This window comes from Carettochelys insculpta, chromosome 5 (assembly GCF_033958435.1).
Source record: "Carettochelys insculpta isolate YL-2023 chromosome 5, ASM3395843v1, whole genome shotgun sequence".
Lineage (NCBI taxonomy): Eukaryota > Metazoa > Chordata > Testudines > Carettochelyidae > Carettochelys > Carettochelys insculpta.
Window position 1 is genome coordinate 88468110 of NC_134141.1, and position 14076 is coordinate 88482185.

At 40.9% G+C, this 14076-nt stretch overlaps 1 protein-coding gene across 2 annotated transcripts in view; it reads right to left on the reverse strand.

Moving 5' to 3' along the window:
- The window catches only part of CDK7 (cyclin dependent kinase 7), a 36127-nt gene that overhangs the window by 12258 nt on the left and 9793 nt on the right, over nt 1-14076 (reverse strand). For both annotated transcript variants that reach the window (XM_074994252.1, XM_074994253.1), the window contains exons 4-9: nt 11287-11354; nt 9615-9683; nt 8558-8668; nt 5817-5935; nt 3854-3953; nt 1890-1976 (exon numbers count right to left, since the gene is read on the reverse strand). In XM_074994252.1, coding sequence (XP_074850353.1) covers nt 1890-1976; nt 3854-3953; nt 5817-5935; nt 8558-8668; nt 9615-9683; nt 11287-11354 — 554 coding nt within the window. The remainder of the gene's footprint in view (nt 1-1889; nt 1977-3853; nt 3954-5816; nt 5936-8557; nt 8669-9614; nt 9684-11286; nt 11355-14076) is intronic.

The following is a 14076-nucleotide window of genomic DNA, read 5'->3' on the forward strand; positions in this document are numbered from 1 at the left end:
TAGTACAGTGTAAAGGTCTCCACAAAGGCAAAGTAATGATTTTGGGAAGCCGGGGGGAACCCACTATTCTCTAAGACAGTGGTTCCCAAACTTTCCAGCGTCACTCCCCCGCTTTTGATTTTTGAGAAACCCACACACCCACCCACATCTTCTTCACTATCATCCAACCCCCCTTTTAAGAAAAAATTCAATTTGTAATTTAAAATAACACAAAAACTTGATATAAAAATGTTACTTAAAATTAAAAAGAACCACAAATAGTTTTTCTTGGCTCCTTGCAGGCGCCAGGCGCCAGGCGCCAGCCACCCATTCACCAGCCTGAGTCATCCGAGCCCTGCGCTGCCAGGGCCAGCTGCCTGCCCAATCCCAGCAAGCCGGCTGCCTGAGTCCTGTGAGCCCGGCCACCCCCCTCCAGACCCCCAAAGCCAGACACCCCCATTCCCCCCCCCACTCTCACTCATCCCCTGAGCCAGGAACCCTCAGCCCCCCCATCTAACCCCATCCTTCTCTTCCTCCCTCACCGCTCCCCAAACCACACTCAGTCACCTTTGCAGGAGGCAGTTAGCTCCATGTGGGTCATCGCTGGCTGCCTGCTTTATATAGCAGCTGTGCTGGGTTGCCCACGTAAAATGGCAGGGGCTGAGAGCTGGAGACAAAGGCCAGCTTTTTCTTTGGGTGGGGGGAATGACCGGGGGGCTGGGTCATCTCATGCCCCCCTGGAACTTCTTCACGCCCCCCCCCATTTTGGGAAACCACGCTCTAAGAGGGTCAAATGCACTAACAGTTGTTTTTTTTTTTAGGCGGTGGGGAAAGAAATCCCCTGTAGACTTTCTTTATTGTAGTCCCTAAAGGGCGATTTGCAGTAAAAAACTCAACACAAAAAATTTCCCCAACAAGAACAAACACCCCTCCCCTCACATCATTTTCACACAAAAGCAATTTGTAAATTGGCCTCTCTAACATGGAATCAAGTCTATCACATTGCTTAACAAAACAACAATACTCTCCAACCGCTTCTGGAGTGGAAAATTGAAGAACTTTTGGGGAAGAGAGAAAAAAAAAAAAGAGGATCCAGCCAAAGAGATTAAACAACAGACTGAACATCTGTTTAAGTTGCAATAATGTATCTCGTATTGTTGCTTCCATCCAGTTTGCAAGGCACCTCTTTTCTTCACCCAATATCATACACAGTTACATGTATAGACTTGAAACAGCCAAAAGATTCTGAATATTTCTAGCAACATCATTCACATGGCAGTAAGTTTAAATCAAGCACACCACAGTATGTTAAAGTGGCAGTAAACAATGAATGAATAAATTACATCTCTCATATATTTTACCAAAGGAGAGAATTAAGGTTCTTAAATTTTGAACACTTAAGATTTCTGAATCACTTTCAGAATATACACTCCATTTTGCCCAAGTATTCTACAAACCAGAATTTCTCTGAAGTTAACGTTTTAAGTGCCAAGAACATGACACAACATTGCAAGAATCTTTAAATACTTCCGTTTGAACGATGACTACAACGAGTAACTTTTCAGTCAGAATGCATTTTACAAATGCCTACAAAATATCTAGTTATATCAAAAAAGATTAAATGAAAAAGCTTTAAAATCATCACTGTGTCCCATGGATATCATATGATAGAAGTCTGTAAGAGAAGTTCCAGTTATTCTTAGTTACAACATGTGATTAAATTAACAGGAATCATATCCAAAAAGCAGCTGTGGAGACAATCTGACCTCTGCACTTTGTTTTGTAAATTCAGACAATCCTTTTAAATTTATTTGGAAATTACTTCAAAGTTGTACCAACATATTTAATACAAACAATTGACAAGAAAAGAAAAAGAATGCTGAGATAGTCTTGTTAGTTAAAGGACTCACAGGCCACTGTTCTTCTGTTGGAGTCCCCAGGGTTTCAAATATTTTTGTCAGCTGATCAAGATCAGAGTCTCCGGGCAAAAAAGGAACCTGTAAAAAGGCAAATGCAACAGCCATTCTGAGTTTAAGGTTTAAACAGTTTCTGAACTTGCACTCCCAGAAAACAGCTTTGATTTTTCCTTCTGTAAAAAGTACTCTACAGTTATAACAACATGATTTTGGGCACCACCTGTCTGTAGGTGGGCATTGGTGGATTGCTTGGGGTATCACCATAATGTCTAAATAGGTTTTCAATGCCATTTACATCTAGGCATGAAATCAACCTCTTCACTAGATTTTTCCATTATAAAGCTAAACAGCCATAACATAAATGAGGGTACAAAGATATGCCTCTTTCCATCCTACTGAAGATTTTAAACATACTGGCTACATCTACCCTAGCCCCAGAACTTCAAAAGGGGCATGACAATGGACCTAATTGAAAGATGCTAATGAGGTGCTGATATGCACAGCAGTGCCTCATTAGCATCTTTTGATTAGGTTCATTATCATGCCCCTTTTGAAGTTCTGGGGCTAGTGTAGATATAGCCACCATGTTAAATAACCTAAATTAGTAGAGTTGCATGTTCTAAATTTATCCTCAATGATTTTGGGTGCATCTACACTAGAAACTAACTTCTAAGTTAACTTTGAAGTTAGACACTACATCGAAGTAGCCAGCAGAGAGTCTACACACATCTTCCCTTACTTCTAAGTTAACTTCCCAACTTCGAAGTCCTTACTCCATTCCATTCCATTCGAAGCAGGGTGTGTAGATGCACTACTTCGAAGTAAGCAACTCTGAAGTTACTTTTGTAGCGTAGACACAGCCTTCGTGATCTTTCCAGTGCCCACAACTAGTAAAGAAAGAGGGAGATGGATATTGAAGGCCATCTAGGTTTTGTACCCAGAATACCAGAAGACATTCTGTGATGACAATACTAGGAATTAGATGATCTCCACGTAAGCAAATATAATGGAGTACTGACCCACTGGGCTAGAAGTTGCATTGCCAGTTCTTACCAAGATTAAACAACATTGCAAAGAGAGCAGAAAATTTGCCCAATTTACTGTCGTCATGTACCTATGAGACACAAAGGCAGAAGACAGAGCTCTGGGACAGAAATAGACAAATAAGATTACTATTACCTTAAGCGTGAAGTATTTGATAACGATATTAACATAGGACACTGGGGGCAACAGAACTCAAAACTGAAAAGTCTGTACAACTAAGATACTCATGAAAAAAAAAACAAAGCAAAGGGGACAGCAGGACACAAAGGCATTTGGGATACATGTTTCTTTAAATTGTCTAAAACTAGACAAAGTAATAGCAAGTGTTCTACTCTTTCCCTCATGGACCCTCTTCATTATTATCATTTTTCTCATACATATCCTACTTTGAAAAGAATTTAGCTTTTTGAACAGAAGCGGAAAGAATTTGACCACCTTCTCCTTTTTCCTGAAGAACTGTACAGTAAGAGGCCACTTAAAATTAAATTGTTAGCAAAAATGTGCAGGAAAAAGCTCTGTGATCCACAAGTGATCCATGCACAAAATCTGAAAACAACCACATTAAATGGCAGCATCTGTCTAACCATTAAAAACTTTGTTCTGCTGGTCCGTGGTTAGTAGGGGAAGGACAACACATGGAAAGTTAATATATACGTTTAACATTCCAACCTTGCTAGACATTATACTTCAGTGCATATGGAACAAGTGTCAGTAGGGAGATACAAGCAATGCATGATTGCTTAAAAAAAAAAAAAGTGATGTGTGATGAGATGTCAGTTCTATTAATGATTAAAATAGACACTAGAAGGTTACATGTCAAACCTTAACATATAAAAGATGGAAATACGTAAGAACCTATGTACCAGAGCTACTGTATATTTAGATTAACAGAAACATTTGTGTTCAAGGCTTACCCTAAGAAGCAGTTCTGCCAATATACAGCCAACAGCCCACATATCTACACCTACACCATACATTCTAGCACCAAACAATAGCTCAGGTGCTCGATACCATCTGAAAGGCAAGCAGAAACATTTTCAAGCAAGAATAATTACATTATTTGCACTTCAGTATAATACAAAGTATGTAACTGAGCAGCAGTGTTACAGAATATATATTGCTCACCTCCTGGATATTTATCATCAGTTTAATGCCTGCAAACATTGCCATCTTCCTTGAAGAGAGCTTTTTTCCCCTTTAAAAGTGTGGTTCGACACCACTTCCCCCCCCACAACTAAAATGAAACTGCAGATCAAATCTGCACTTAAAACAACAGGATTACAAATTCAAAAACAAAAATATACAACTGTCAATCTGAACAAACAGAAGTTATTTGCTTGGAATCAAAACAAGTAGGCATCAGAATTCCTGCCAACATCCAGAAGTCTCAAAAGTTACAGTGACAGCCACTGATGATGATCTAAGTGCTGAGACTCTTGTGTAGACTGTAGCAGTAACTACTAATTCAAGGTAGCTAGTTAGGCATCACTGCGTAATACAATTCAGTTTACCTTACACATGAAGGCAAAACACCTTAGATTCCACTTGGGCTATGTCTACACTTGGGCAAAACTTTGAAATGACTGTGCTAATGGCCAAATTGGAGAATACTAATGAAGTGCTGAAATGAATATTCAGTACCCCATTAGCATGCCGCCAGCCGCAGCACTTCGAAAACGCCGCTTTTCACTGGCATGTGGCTTGTCTACACGGAGGGTACTTTTCAAAAGGACCCTGTAAATGTCAAAATCCCATTATTCCTATCAGCTGATTTCAATGTTTACAAGGTCCTTTCGAAAAGGACCCCCGTGTAGACGAGCTGCACGCGAACGAAACGCAGTACTTTAGAAGTGCTGCAGCCGGCGGCATGCTAATAAGGAACTGAATAGTCATTTCAGTGCCTCATTAGTATTCTCCGATTTGGCCATTAGCATGGCCATTTTGAAGTTTTGCCAAAGTGTAGACAAGGCCTCTCAGTGATAAATATGTGAGTGTTCGAGAAAGCTTAGTAGATGGCTTAATAGCAAACAGTTGGGACCACCATCTCATTTCTTCCATTAAACAAACATCTAACACAACTCTAGCTTAATTTCTACCATGAGAAAAACACATTTAAAATAAATTCTAGCTAATCATATTAGTGTAGACAATTTCTTTTTCCTGGTAGTTCAGTGTGTGCCTTGATTCCCCACTCTGTTTGTAGAATTGTGCACTTTATTTAAAAAAAGGCTTGATATCAAGCTTATGTCAGCTGAAAGTATGTAGTTACCCTAAGAAACATAGTAGTGAGTGGTTGGGGATACTACATATAGGGCAAATAATGTGGTTAATATATCCAAGACAAAGAGCCTAAGCCTTAGTATTTCAGAAGTTAACTACAACAAGACATACAAGGTTGGTGCACATATTTTCTTGTGTTTCTGTAGAAGAGGCCACACCTGAAGTTACAGAAGATCTTGTACAGGCATGTATTCTACAATTCTTTTGTACACAGAGAGCAGGCAAGGTAATATCTTACTGAACCAAATTCTGCTGGAGAAGCCAGCTTTCAAGCTTACATGTGACCTGATGATGAGCTCAGCGTACGCCTGAAAGCTTGTCTCTTTCAAAAACAGGATTTGTACAATAAAACATATTACCTCACCCACCTTGTGTCTCCGATATCCCGATACCAACACAGGTTCAACAATCTTTTTTACTGGCAGTTCTCAAAAGCAATTGCATAATCTGGCAAACCATTCAGGTCAGTTTTTATACCAGTCATTCAGGTTCCCGTTGTTACATTCGTGTCAAGTTAGCTCTTGAACTTGTGCACAGAGCTCATTTTACAAGATATCCACTTACTCAACAAGCCAAGCAGAATGCTTGATTTCTTACCTTGTTACTACCTGGTGTGTATAGACTCTATTTGGGCTTCCAAAAGATTTTGCCAAGCCAAAGTCAGCCAGTTTTAGAACCCCATTTTCATCTAGTAACAAATTATTTGGTTTGAGATCCTGCCAAGAAAGGGAAAAAGATAGCAAAATTGACTGTATCTGTCATGAATGAGTGCAGAGAAGGGGTTAATCTCTTCAAGATGTAACTTGAGCCCAGGTGAGCCAATCCGAGTAGAGGGTCTTTTTGAACTAAGAACAATTGCAGTTAAAGGGGTTGTTTTGTTTGCTGGGAAGGCAGAGAGAGGACAGAGGGAGAAGGATGTCTCCAGGCAACTGAAATGAATCCCATAAATACCCTGACCATCTCAAAGTCAGCCATAGAGCCGTAAGTAAAAGGGAAATGTATAGTTAGAGCTATCAGGTTTTGGTTATTTTGAATTTGGTTGGACTGGCTGTTTTCTTGTTGCCTTTTTCTGCTGCTCTGTTTTTGTTGTTGTATTTGTTGCTTTGATTTGATGTTTTCTCCCTGTAACTGTTAAGCTGAACCCCAGGGAAATATTTTCTCTGCATGTAACCCCATAATTTATTTTCTCTTGTTTTGTGAATAAATTACTGTTTTTAAGCAATTGATCTGATACTTGTGTTCTGACAAGGATCTGTGAGCATGTAAACCTTGGGCTAGAAGGCCAGCTACTAAATTACAGTTCTTTGCTCTAAGATCTCTCCAGAGAGAGGGTTTAGAGCTTGGGGAACCGCCATAGGAAGATATCCCCAGGTGTGTCTTCCTGGATTAAGGGGTTTTTGTTTTACCTGGGTGGTGGCAACATACCCTTCCAGGGTCCACGGGATCTATGACCTTGGGAAGTTTTAAAGTGAAGCCTGTATATAGGCAAGGTGTTTTAAATTTTTGTGGGCTCCTACTTTCTGCACTCAAGAGTGCCATAGTGGTGACAGAGCCCTGACAGTATCAATAAAAGCATGACTAATAGTGATCTCTCTTTGCATTCTTATATTAAAGTTACTTTAAGAGACAATCTTTATAGAAAGCCCCTTTTGCAAAATAACCTCTGCATTACACCTGTGATCATCGTTGGCTGTAGAACTTCTGCTCCTCAAGCTGCACATTTTCCAAACATTTAAAAAAAAAAAATGATTTAATTGTGGTTGCATCTTTGCTGCCAAAAAGCAACAGTTCAGTTCTGTGGCAATACTCTGAGAGTTACAAGTTTTAGAGACGCATTTGCTCCATGAAGTGCATTAAATTCTTTTAAAATATATTAACTAGAGCAGGAGTGGGCAATAATTTTTGATGGGGAGCCAGTCCAAGAATTTGGGAAGTGGTCAAGGGCCGCACTGTTCCATGATACTAATGGAAGAGGTCTGGGATGGAGGCTGGATGCAGAAAGGAGCTTGAGGTGAGGAACTGGGGTGCATGGGATCTGGAAGGGAGTTTGGATGAAGGAGGATGATTTACGACAGCATCCAGAATGGGGTTCTGAACTGCAGGAGGGATGCAGGGTTTGGGAGTGGGTCATGATCTGAGGCAGGAATGCTGAAGGGGTACAGGGATTTGGATTGTGACCAGGGATAGGGGTGTAAAGTCTGGAAGGGGGTTGTGACCTGGAGGAGGAGGTGCAAGGTCTGGGAAGGGGTAAAGGTACAGGGGCAGAGGGTTCAGGTTACACAGGGTAAGGGTACAGGACAAGGTGCAGAGGGTTGGGGGACAGAAGGGCTGGGGTGCCACAGGCAGGCTCTGGCCAGAATGTGCTTATCTTGGCAGTTCCAGGCCAGCAGCCTAGCAAATTTCTTAACCAGAGTCCCTGCCTTCCATGCCCTTGCAGGTACTCAGAGCAGCTGAAGGGGGCCGTGTGTGCTGCCCTTAACTGAATGCTGTGAGCCAGGGAGGAGGTAGAGGGAAACCGATGGAGTACTTCACATGCTGCCAGTCTTGCACACAGGCAACTCGTATTGGCTGGACACCAGTCAGTCAATGAGAGTCACTGGGGGCAGGGCAGCATGAGATGCCTCCTCCTCCTTACTGGGGCTCTCAGCGTTCATACAAGCATACGTGGTGCTCAGAAGAGCAAGCTGCAGGGCCAAGCAGGGGAGGAGTAAGCAGGAGCTGGCTGAGGCTTCTGTGGCCCAGATCTGGCAGCTTGGTAGGCTGGATTCAGACTGTGGGCCATATTTTGTACTGCCCTGAACTAGAGCTATATATAACTTAGTGACAGTCTACAAAAAACTTGCATAAATTTAAAGGACATCAACTCTGACTCTTGGAAACCAGCCCTTTATTTCTAAACTCCGTTTGGTAATTTATTTAATCATATGTTGGTATTTCCCAGTTTGGAACAGCCCAGATAAGGGTTACAATCAAAAGATTTAAAAGTAACATTGTGTATATCAATGTCACTCCACAGTACTCCACTGTAATTTTGAAACAATTCTGAAGTAAATATGATCACTGTCCTTGTGATACAGTGGATTGGTATTGTAAGGTTGCTCAGCTCTTGGAACAGTTTCTCCACAATAACAGCCATTAAAAAGTTTTCCTTCTCTTTCCAGTCCACCATCCTTTCTTCCTCCTGCTTTTACAAAACTATGCTACATGGACTTTGCACAGAGAAATTACTTCTGGACCCACTAAGCTCCAACAAAGTGTCACCATTATGTTTGAGGATGTAAAGTTTCCATTAGAAACTTTTACTGAAAAAGGCCTTTGTTCCTTTTACTCTTACTTACCCTGTGTAGAATCCAGTGCTGATGTAAATATTCCAGTCCTTGAAGAGTCATCAGCATATATGCTTTGATGTGAGAGGGTGTCAGCACAAGACTACTATCCTTTATTATAACCTGTGAAAATGCACGTTGGCTTCTTGGTAAAAGGTTTCATATGTTGAATTACAATTCTCTCTTTGCTTAATGCTACTGTTTTCCTTTGACCAAAATTGAATGTTATATGGTGCAATTACTAATAAGATTCTATACCACCCTGCTGTGTAAAAAGTAGTGGAAATTCTTTACAATTTTTTCAGAAAAAATTATAGCTAACTTTACTGGAGAATGGAAATTGAAAATGGACACCACAGATAGCCCAGATACCATATTTGTGTTATTTACATTGAGTCCTTGTTTTCTTTGTCTGCATGACCACATAAGCTTGATCTGATGTTTCAACTTTTTCCAGCTAGTTATCTCAAAAGCTAAAGTGCCTCTCTTAGGAAGAAGAATACAGTTAACTGTACCTCTCCCATCTTAAAAAAACCTATCACATATGCTATTGCGGCAAGTCCATAATCTTCACTGGATTCCTCACTCATACTTGTGAGTACTCTGCCTGAACTAGTTCACCTTCCTTCAATAGAACCTCCGTGAATATAGCTTCTGCAGCACACAACAGCCTTTCGAGCATACATGGAGGTACAACCTCTGGAGGTACATGCATCTGACAAAGTGCCTCTTTGCCCATGAAAGCTTAAGCTCAAAAAAAAATCTGTTAGTCTATAAAGTGCCACAGGACATCTCATGTTTTTGCAAATACAGACTAACACAGCTACCCCTCTGAATTGTCACCAGTTCAGATAGAATTTGCCTAATTCATGTTGTAGAAGCTCATACAAAAGCAAATCACTAACCTCTCTTGATATATGGATTTTCAGAATGCATGTACTTGGAGATATGATCAGGACATCATAAGGAATATACAATTAGTTTCCAATATTTCAAATCGTTCTTGAACAATTAAAACATTCCAAGTACTGAAACAAAAGGTGACAATATCGGACTAAAGCTATCTTACCTCTAGATCTGTTTCCATAAAATCAAAGACCAGACTAATATTGGATTTGTGTCCAAATGCATCAAGAAGCTGGTAAAAAAAAAAAAAATAGTGTGACAACACAAAAAATATTTTTGACTGCAGGATACTTTTATCATCATTTTAATGCAGTGTCACATCTATATGTATTGTGAAGGTTTTCAGGATGTGGGAGCAGACTTACACACACTGCAAAGAGAATCTATTGTAGCGATTAGAATGCAGTTTGGGGAAACTGGACATTTAGCCTGGCTCTGCCTCCTCCTTGCTACATGGGTATAAAAAATTATAAACTGTGTCCAAGTTTCCTCATTTGTAAAGTAGAAGTTACTGTTCTTATTTATTTCACAAGGAAGTTAAAGGGGTTTATATAATTTGTCTTTGTAAAAAACAGATCCTGAGATGGAGGTGTAATAGTTGTGCAGAATATTTTAAAAACAATGCCAGAGTCAGGCAGTCCTGTAAAACAGGACTACCTTCGCAGCCTGAACTATAGTGGCAGCTGTAGCACAACATGCTCTTGTCTTCTCTGCTAGCCTCTTCCCGTTTCTTTCTTTCTTTCACAAATGCTGTACCTATTCTTCTGTGCATAGGTGAGGCATATGGAGGCATCATGGGGTCACACCATTACCCCCCCCAATTTGCTGTCTGGCTTGTGCAAAGCATGTTCTCGCAGACTGAGCATGGTCATAACATTGCTGAAGCTACCTGCTCCTACTTCTCCCCTTCCCCCTACTATTGGCCAAGCACAGGTTGTCTTTGCTTGTGCTGATTCACCTTTGCGTAGTTTTGGCAAATTGTTCTTGGCCATGATATAGCATTTGGAACTTTTAAGTGGATGTTTAAGAACTTATAAGTTCTGCAAATATTCTAATACTCTTAGATGTGTGCTCCTTCATAGCATCTTTCTTAGGGAGCGCAAAACTGGTTGGAGAACATACTAATTCAGCACTTTTTTTTTTGAATGCTTGAAGTAAAATTAACTGCTTTTTAAGCTGTGCATTTCAGCACCTTCTGATTTTAGCCACAATTATGGAAATGGGGCGATAATGGGCTAGAAATCCAGCAGAACAGGATACTACTTCCAGACCAAAGATTTAAATAAAGCATCTGAACTTATGTATGTCTTTCTGACCACACCCATTACTCGTACTTACCTTTCGGCTTCAGACAAAGTAAACACAACTAAAAAAAATGCACGCTCTTAATTACAAGTACTACTGCTGCCTACAGGGATTTTAAATAGCATTAGTGAAACTGAACAGGCCTTGTCAGTTTCATTTTGATGTTGCTTAGGAGACCCCAGGAGCAGCAGCTGCAATAGAACAATGTGCCTCCCCCCAAAAAAAATAATAATAATAATAATTTAGGGAAATTCCACACTTCATTGACAAAATTCATTTTGTTTTTAGTACATGTGAATTTTTCACGATTTGAGAGATTCTCTCCACCTAACCAGTCAAGTTCCAACTAACCATGGCCAAGCGGATTTTGAGACCAAGCTTTAGATTCAAGTTAATATTTCAATCACAACTTGCCACCTTGCAAGCTGGTCAATGTAAGAATTAAGGAAAGTTTCCATGATCACAGCACTAAGTCTTTGAGGTAAACTATATCTACAGATACCACAAATGGTAGTAAATTTCAAACTTACTCCAATTATATTTGGATGGCTTAGCTCCTGTAACAATTTTATCTCCCTCAGGGCTGTTCTGTTGATTCCTAGATTGAAAGGAAAATCACATCATGGCAGGAGCAGCAAATAACTTCAATTTAGCAATAATAAACATTTCTAATGTGGCTTCTTTTGCATACGGTTGGTCATTTTCAATTGTTTGAAAAATGAACTAGACTATAAAAGTGAGAAAAATTTAGTTTGCAGAATGGTAATTAAGTACATTGCTAGAATTCAAAATTAGTATACATCATTTTCATATCAGACTACCATAAATTCTTCACATCTACAATTAGGTGGAAACTCTCCTGCCAAAGGATAGGATTGTTTCTATAGCACTATACGCCCCCCTTGTGGCAAAATGGAGAAGCTGTGACATAGGCCTAAAGATTTGATGTACTCTTTTATCTGTTAGACAATTTTAAGGCTCTTTAAAAAATAGTTACTTACCCAGCAGTATTTGTGGATCCTACTGTGGCTGCATATGTGCACCATCCACAAGATTATTTTCAATAGCTATGTCAGTCAAGGCACCATATGCATTCTGTGCCTCCTCATGTTCCCATATGGGGGAGGGATAAAGAGTAGTATCTGCGATCCACACCAACAAGGGATCTCAAAGAACCAAAGTTATTGTAGCATATGTAATCATTCTTCATTCATGTTAGTATAGATCCCACTGTAGGTGGCAGTCAAGTAGTATCCTCTTTAGGATGCTGGGAATAATATGCAACTATATGAGCAAAGAGTGATTGGAAGACAGCTACCAGGTCAGCTGCAAGAGAAGTCATAGTCAAAACATCAGCCAAAGCCAACTGCTTACTCCATACTGCTGTTTTACAGATTGATAGTGTTGAACACTCCTAGAGCAAGTGGAAGATATGCTGCTTGTGGTCTGGTGGAGCAAGTCATGGATGTTTGATGGTGGACACATACCAGCCAGACAGTAACACAGAAATACATTGCGGTTATTCATTTCAACATTCTTTGTGAAGAGATGTGTGGGCATTCTAAAGCCTATGTATAGCTAGGAAGATGAACAGACATTGAATAGTTTGATCCTGTTAAGGTAACGCAATCAAGTCCTGGACAGGCAGACACTCCCAATGCTGAACCTGGCTTTGAGAAGAACAAACACAGGAAATTTGATTGACTGGGTTAGGGAGAGTTCTGAGACACTGTGAGGAAAGAGCCTCAGGAGAAGTTGCACCAAACACTTTGTGCTTATGTAATGTCAAAGTTTGACTCAGACTCACAATTTATCAGACCACTCTGTTTTATTAGCAAAGCCGCTCTGCTAATACATTTAGAAGTGAGCCCCCCCCCCCCCCGAGTGTGGCTTGTGTCTCTTAATTTATACAGTTTTCTGGAGAACAAGTTACAGACAAAAGAAGAAAAAGAGTTTAGTCACCACCCTTTGAGATCCCTGAGACCAGCCAGGTATCTTCAATTACCTGCCACCCTTAACAATCTCCTTTAACAGCTTCCAGTTAACTTAACTAATTGCCCTTCACACCTTCCATTCTGATGCCTGCTTCTTAGATGCGCTGGCTCCATCTTAATTGCTTCTCCATTCAAAAGCTAACTGTCCCTACCTGTGCTCCCTCAGATACTTTGTAACATGTTTTGGCATGTCCCTCTCATATACAATGTATCCAGCATGTCCCCTTATACAACGTTATACTTATACAATGTTATACTTCCACAGTAATGTGATGCAAGCAGGTTTGGAAGCAAGTGCCTGAGGCTCAATCTCCTGTCACTAGCAATGTTCCCTCTAATCTTTTCCATCCATGTGCAGAATAAATTTTATGTGCACCAAGACGTGTGAATGTGCACCACCAGTAGATTAAAAAAACTAGCCATGGGTGCTCTGCTGATCAGCTGGGTGGCATCTGAATCTCTCCTGAGAGGCTGCACAAGTGCAGAGTTTACAAAGAAGACCGGTCATTAGGAAGATTACCTTCAGAATGAAGTGGTGTAAGCTGCACTCAAGAGAGGGTAGAACCAGGCATCCATGAGACTCATGCAGACTAAACTGAGGTCTCAGGAAAGAGTCTGTTCTCTGACCAGTTGGTAAGAGTGCAGCAACCCTTTGAGAAACTTGGCTACTGTGGACTGAAAACTCGGTGAATGGGTGGATGCAAGGTGGACCCTAAGAGATAAACAAAAGGCCAGCCTATTTTAAATGCAACTCATAGGCTATGTCTACACTATCCCAAAACTTCGAAATGGCCATGCAAATTGACAGGCAAATGGCCATTTCGAAGTTTACTAACGAAGCGCTGAAATACATATTCAGTGCCTCATCAGAATGTCAGCAGCTGCGGCACTTCGAAATTGCTGCGGCTCGCCACTGTGCAGCTCGTCCAGATGGGGGTCCTTTATGAAAAGGCCCCATTAACTTCAAAATCCCCTTACTCCTATCTGCTGACAGGAATAAGGGGATTTCGAAGTTGCCTGGGTCCTTTCAAAAAGGACCCCTATCTGGATGAGCTGCACGGCGGCGAGCCGCAGCAATTTCGAAGTGCCGCGGCCGCCGACATTCTAATGAGGCACTGAACATGTATGTCAGCACTTCATTAGTAAACTTTGAAATGGCCATTTCAAAGTTTTGGGGTAGTGCACACACGGCCATAGTAGCAAATCTTCAGTACTGAGGCCTACACTTAACAGACTAGCTGGGCTTCCTGGACAAGGGGTGGCTCTGAGCTCTCAGAAGATGAAGGACCAAGGGCAGCCAGCCCTCAGGACCAACCAGACCACACC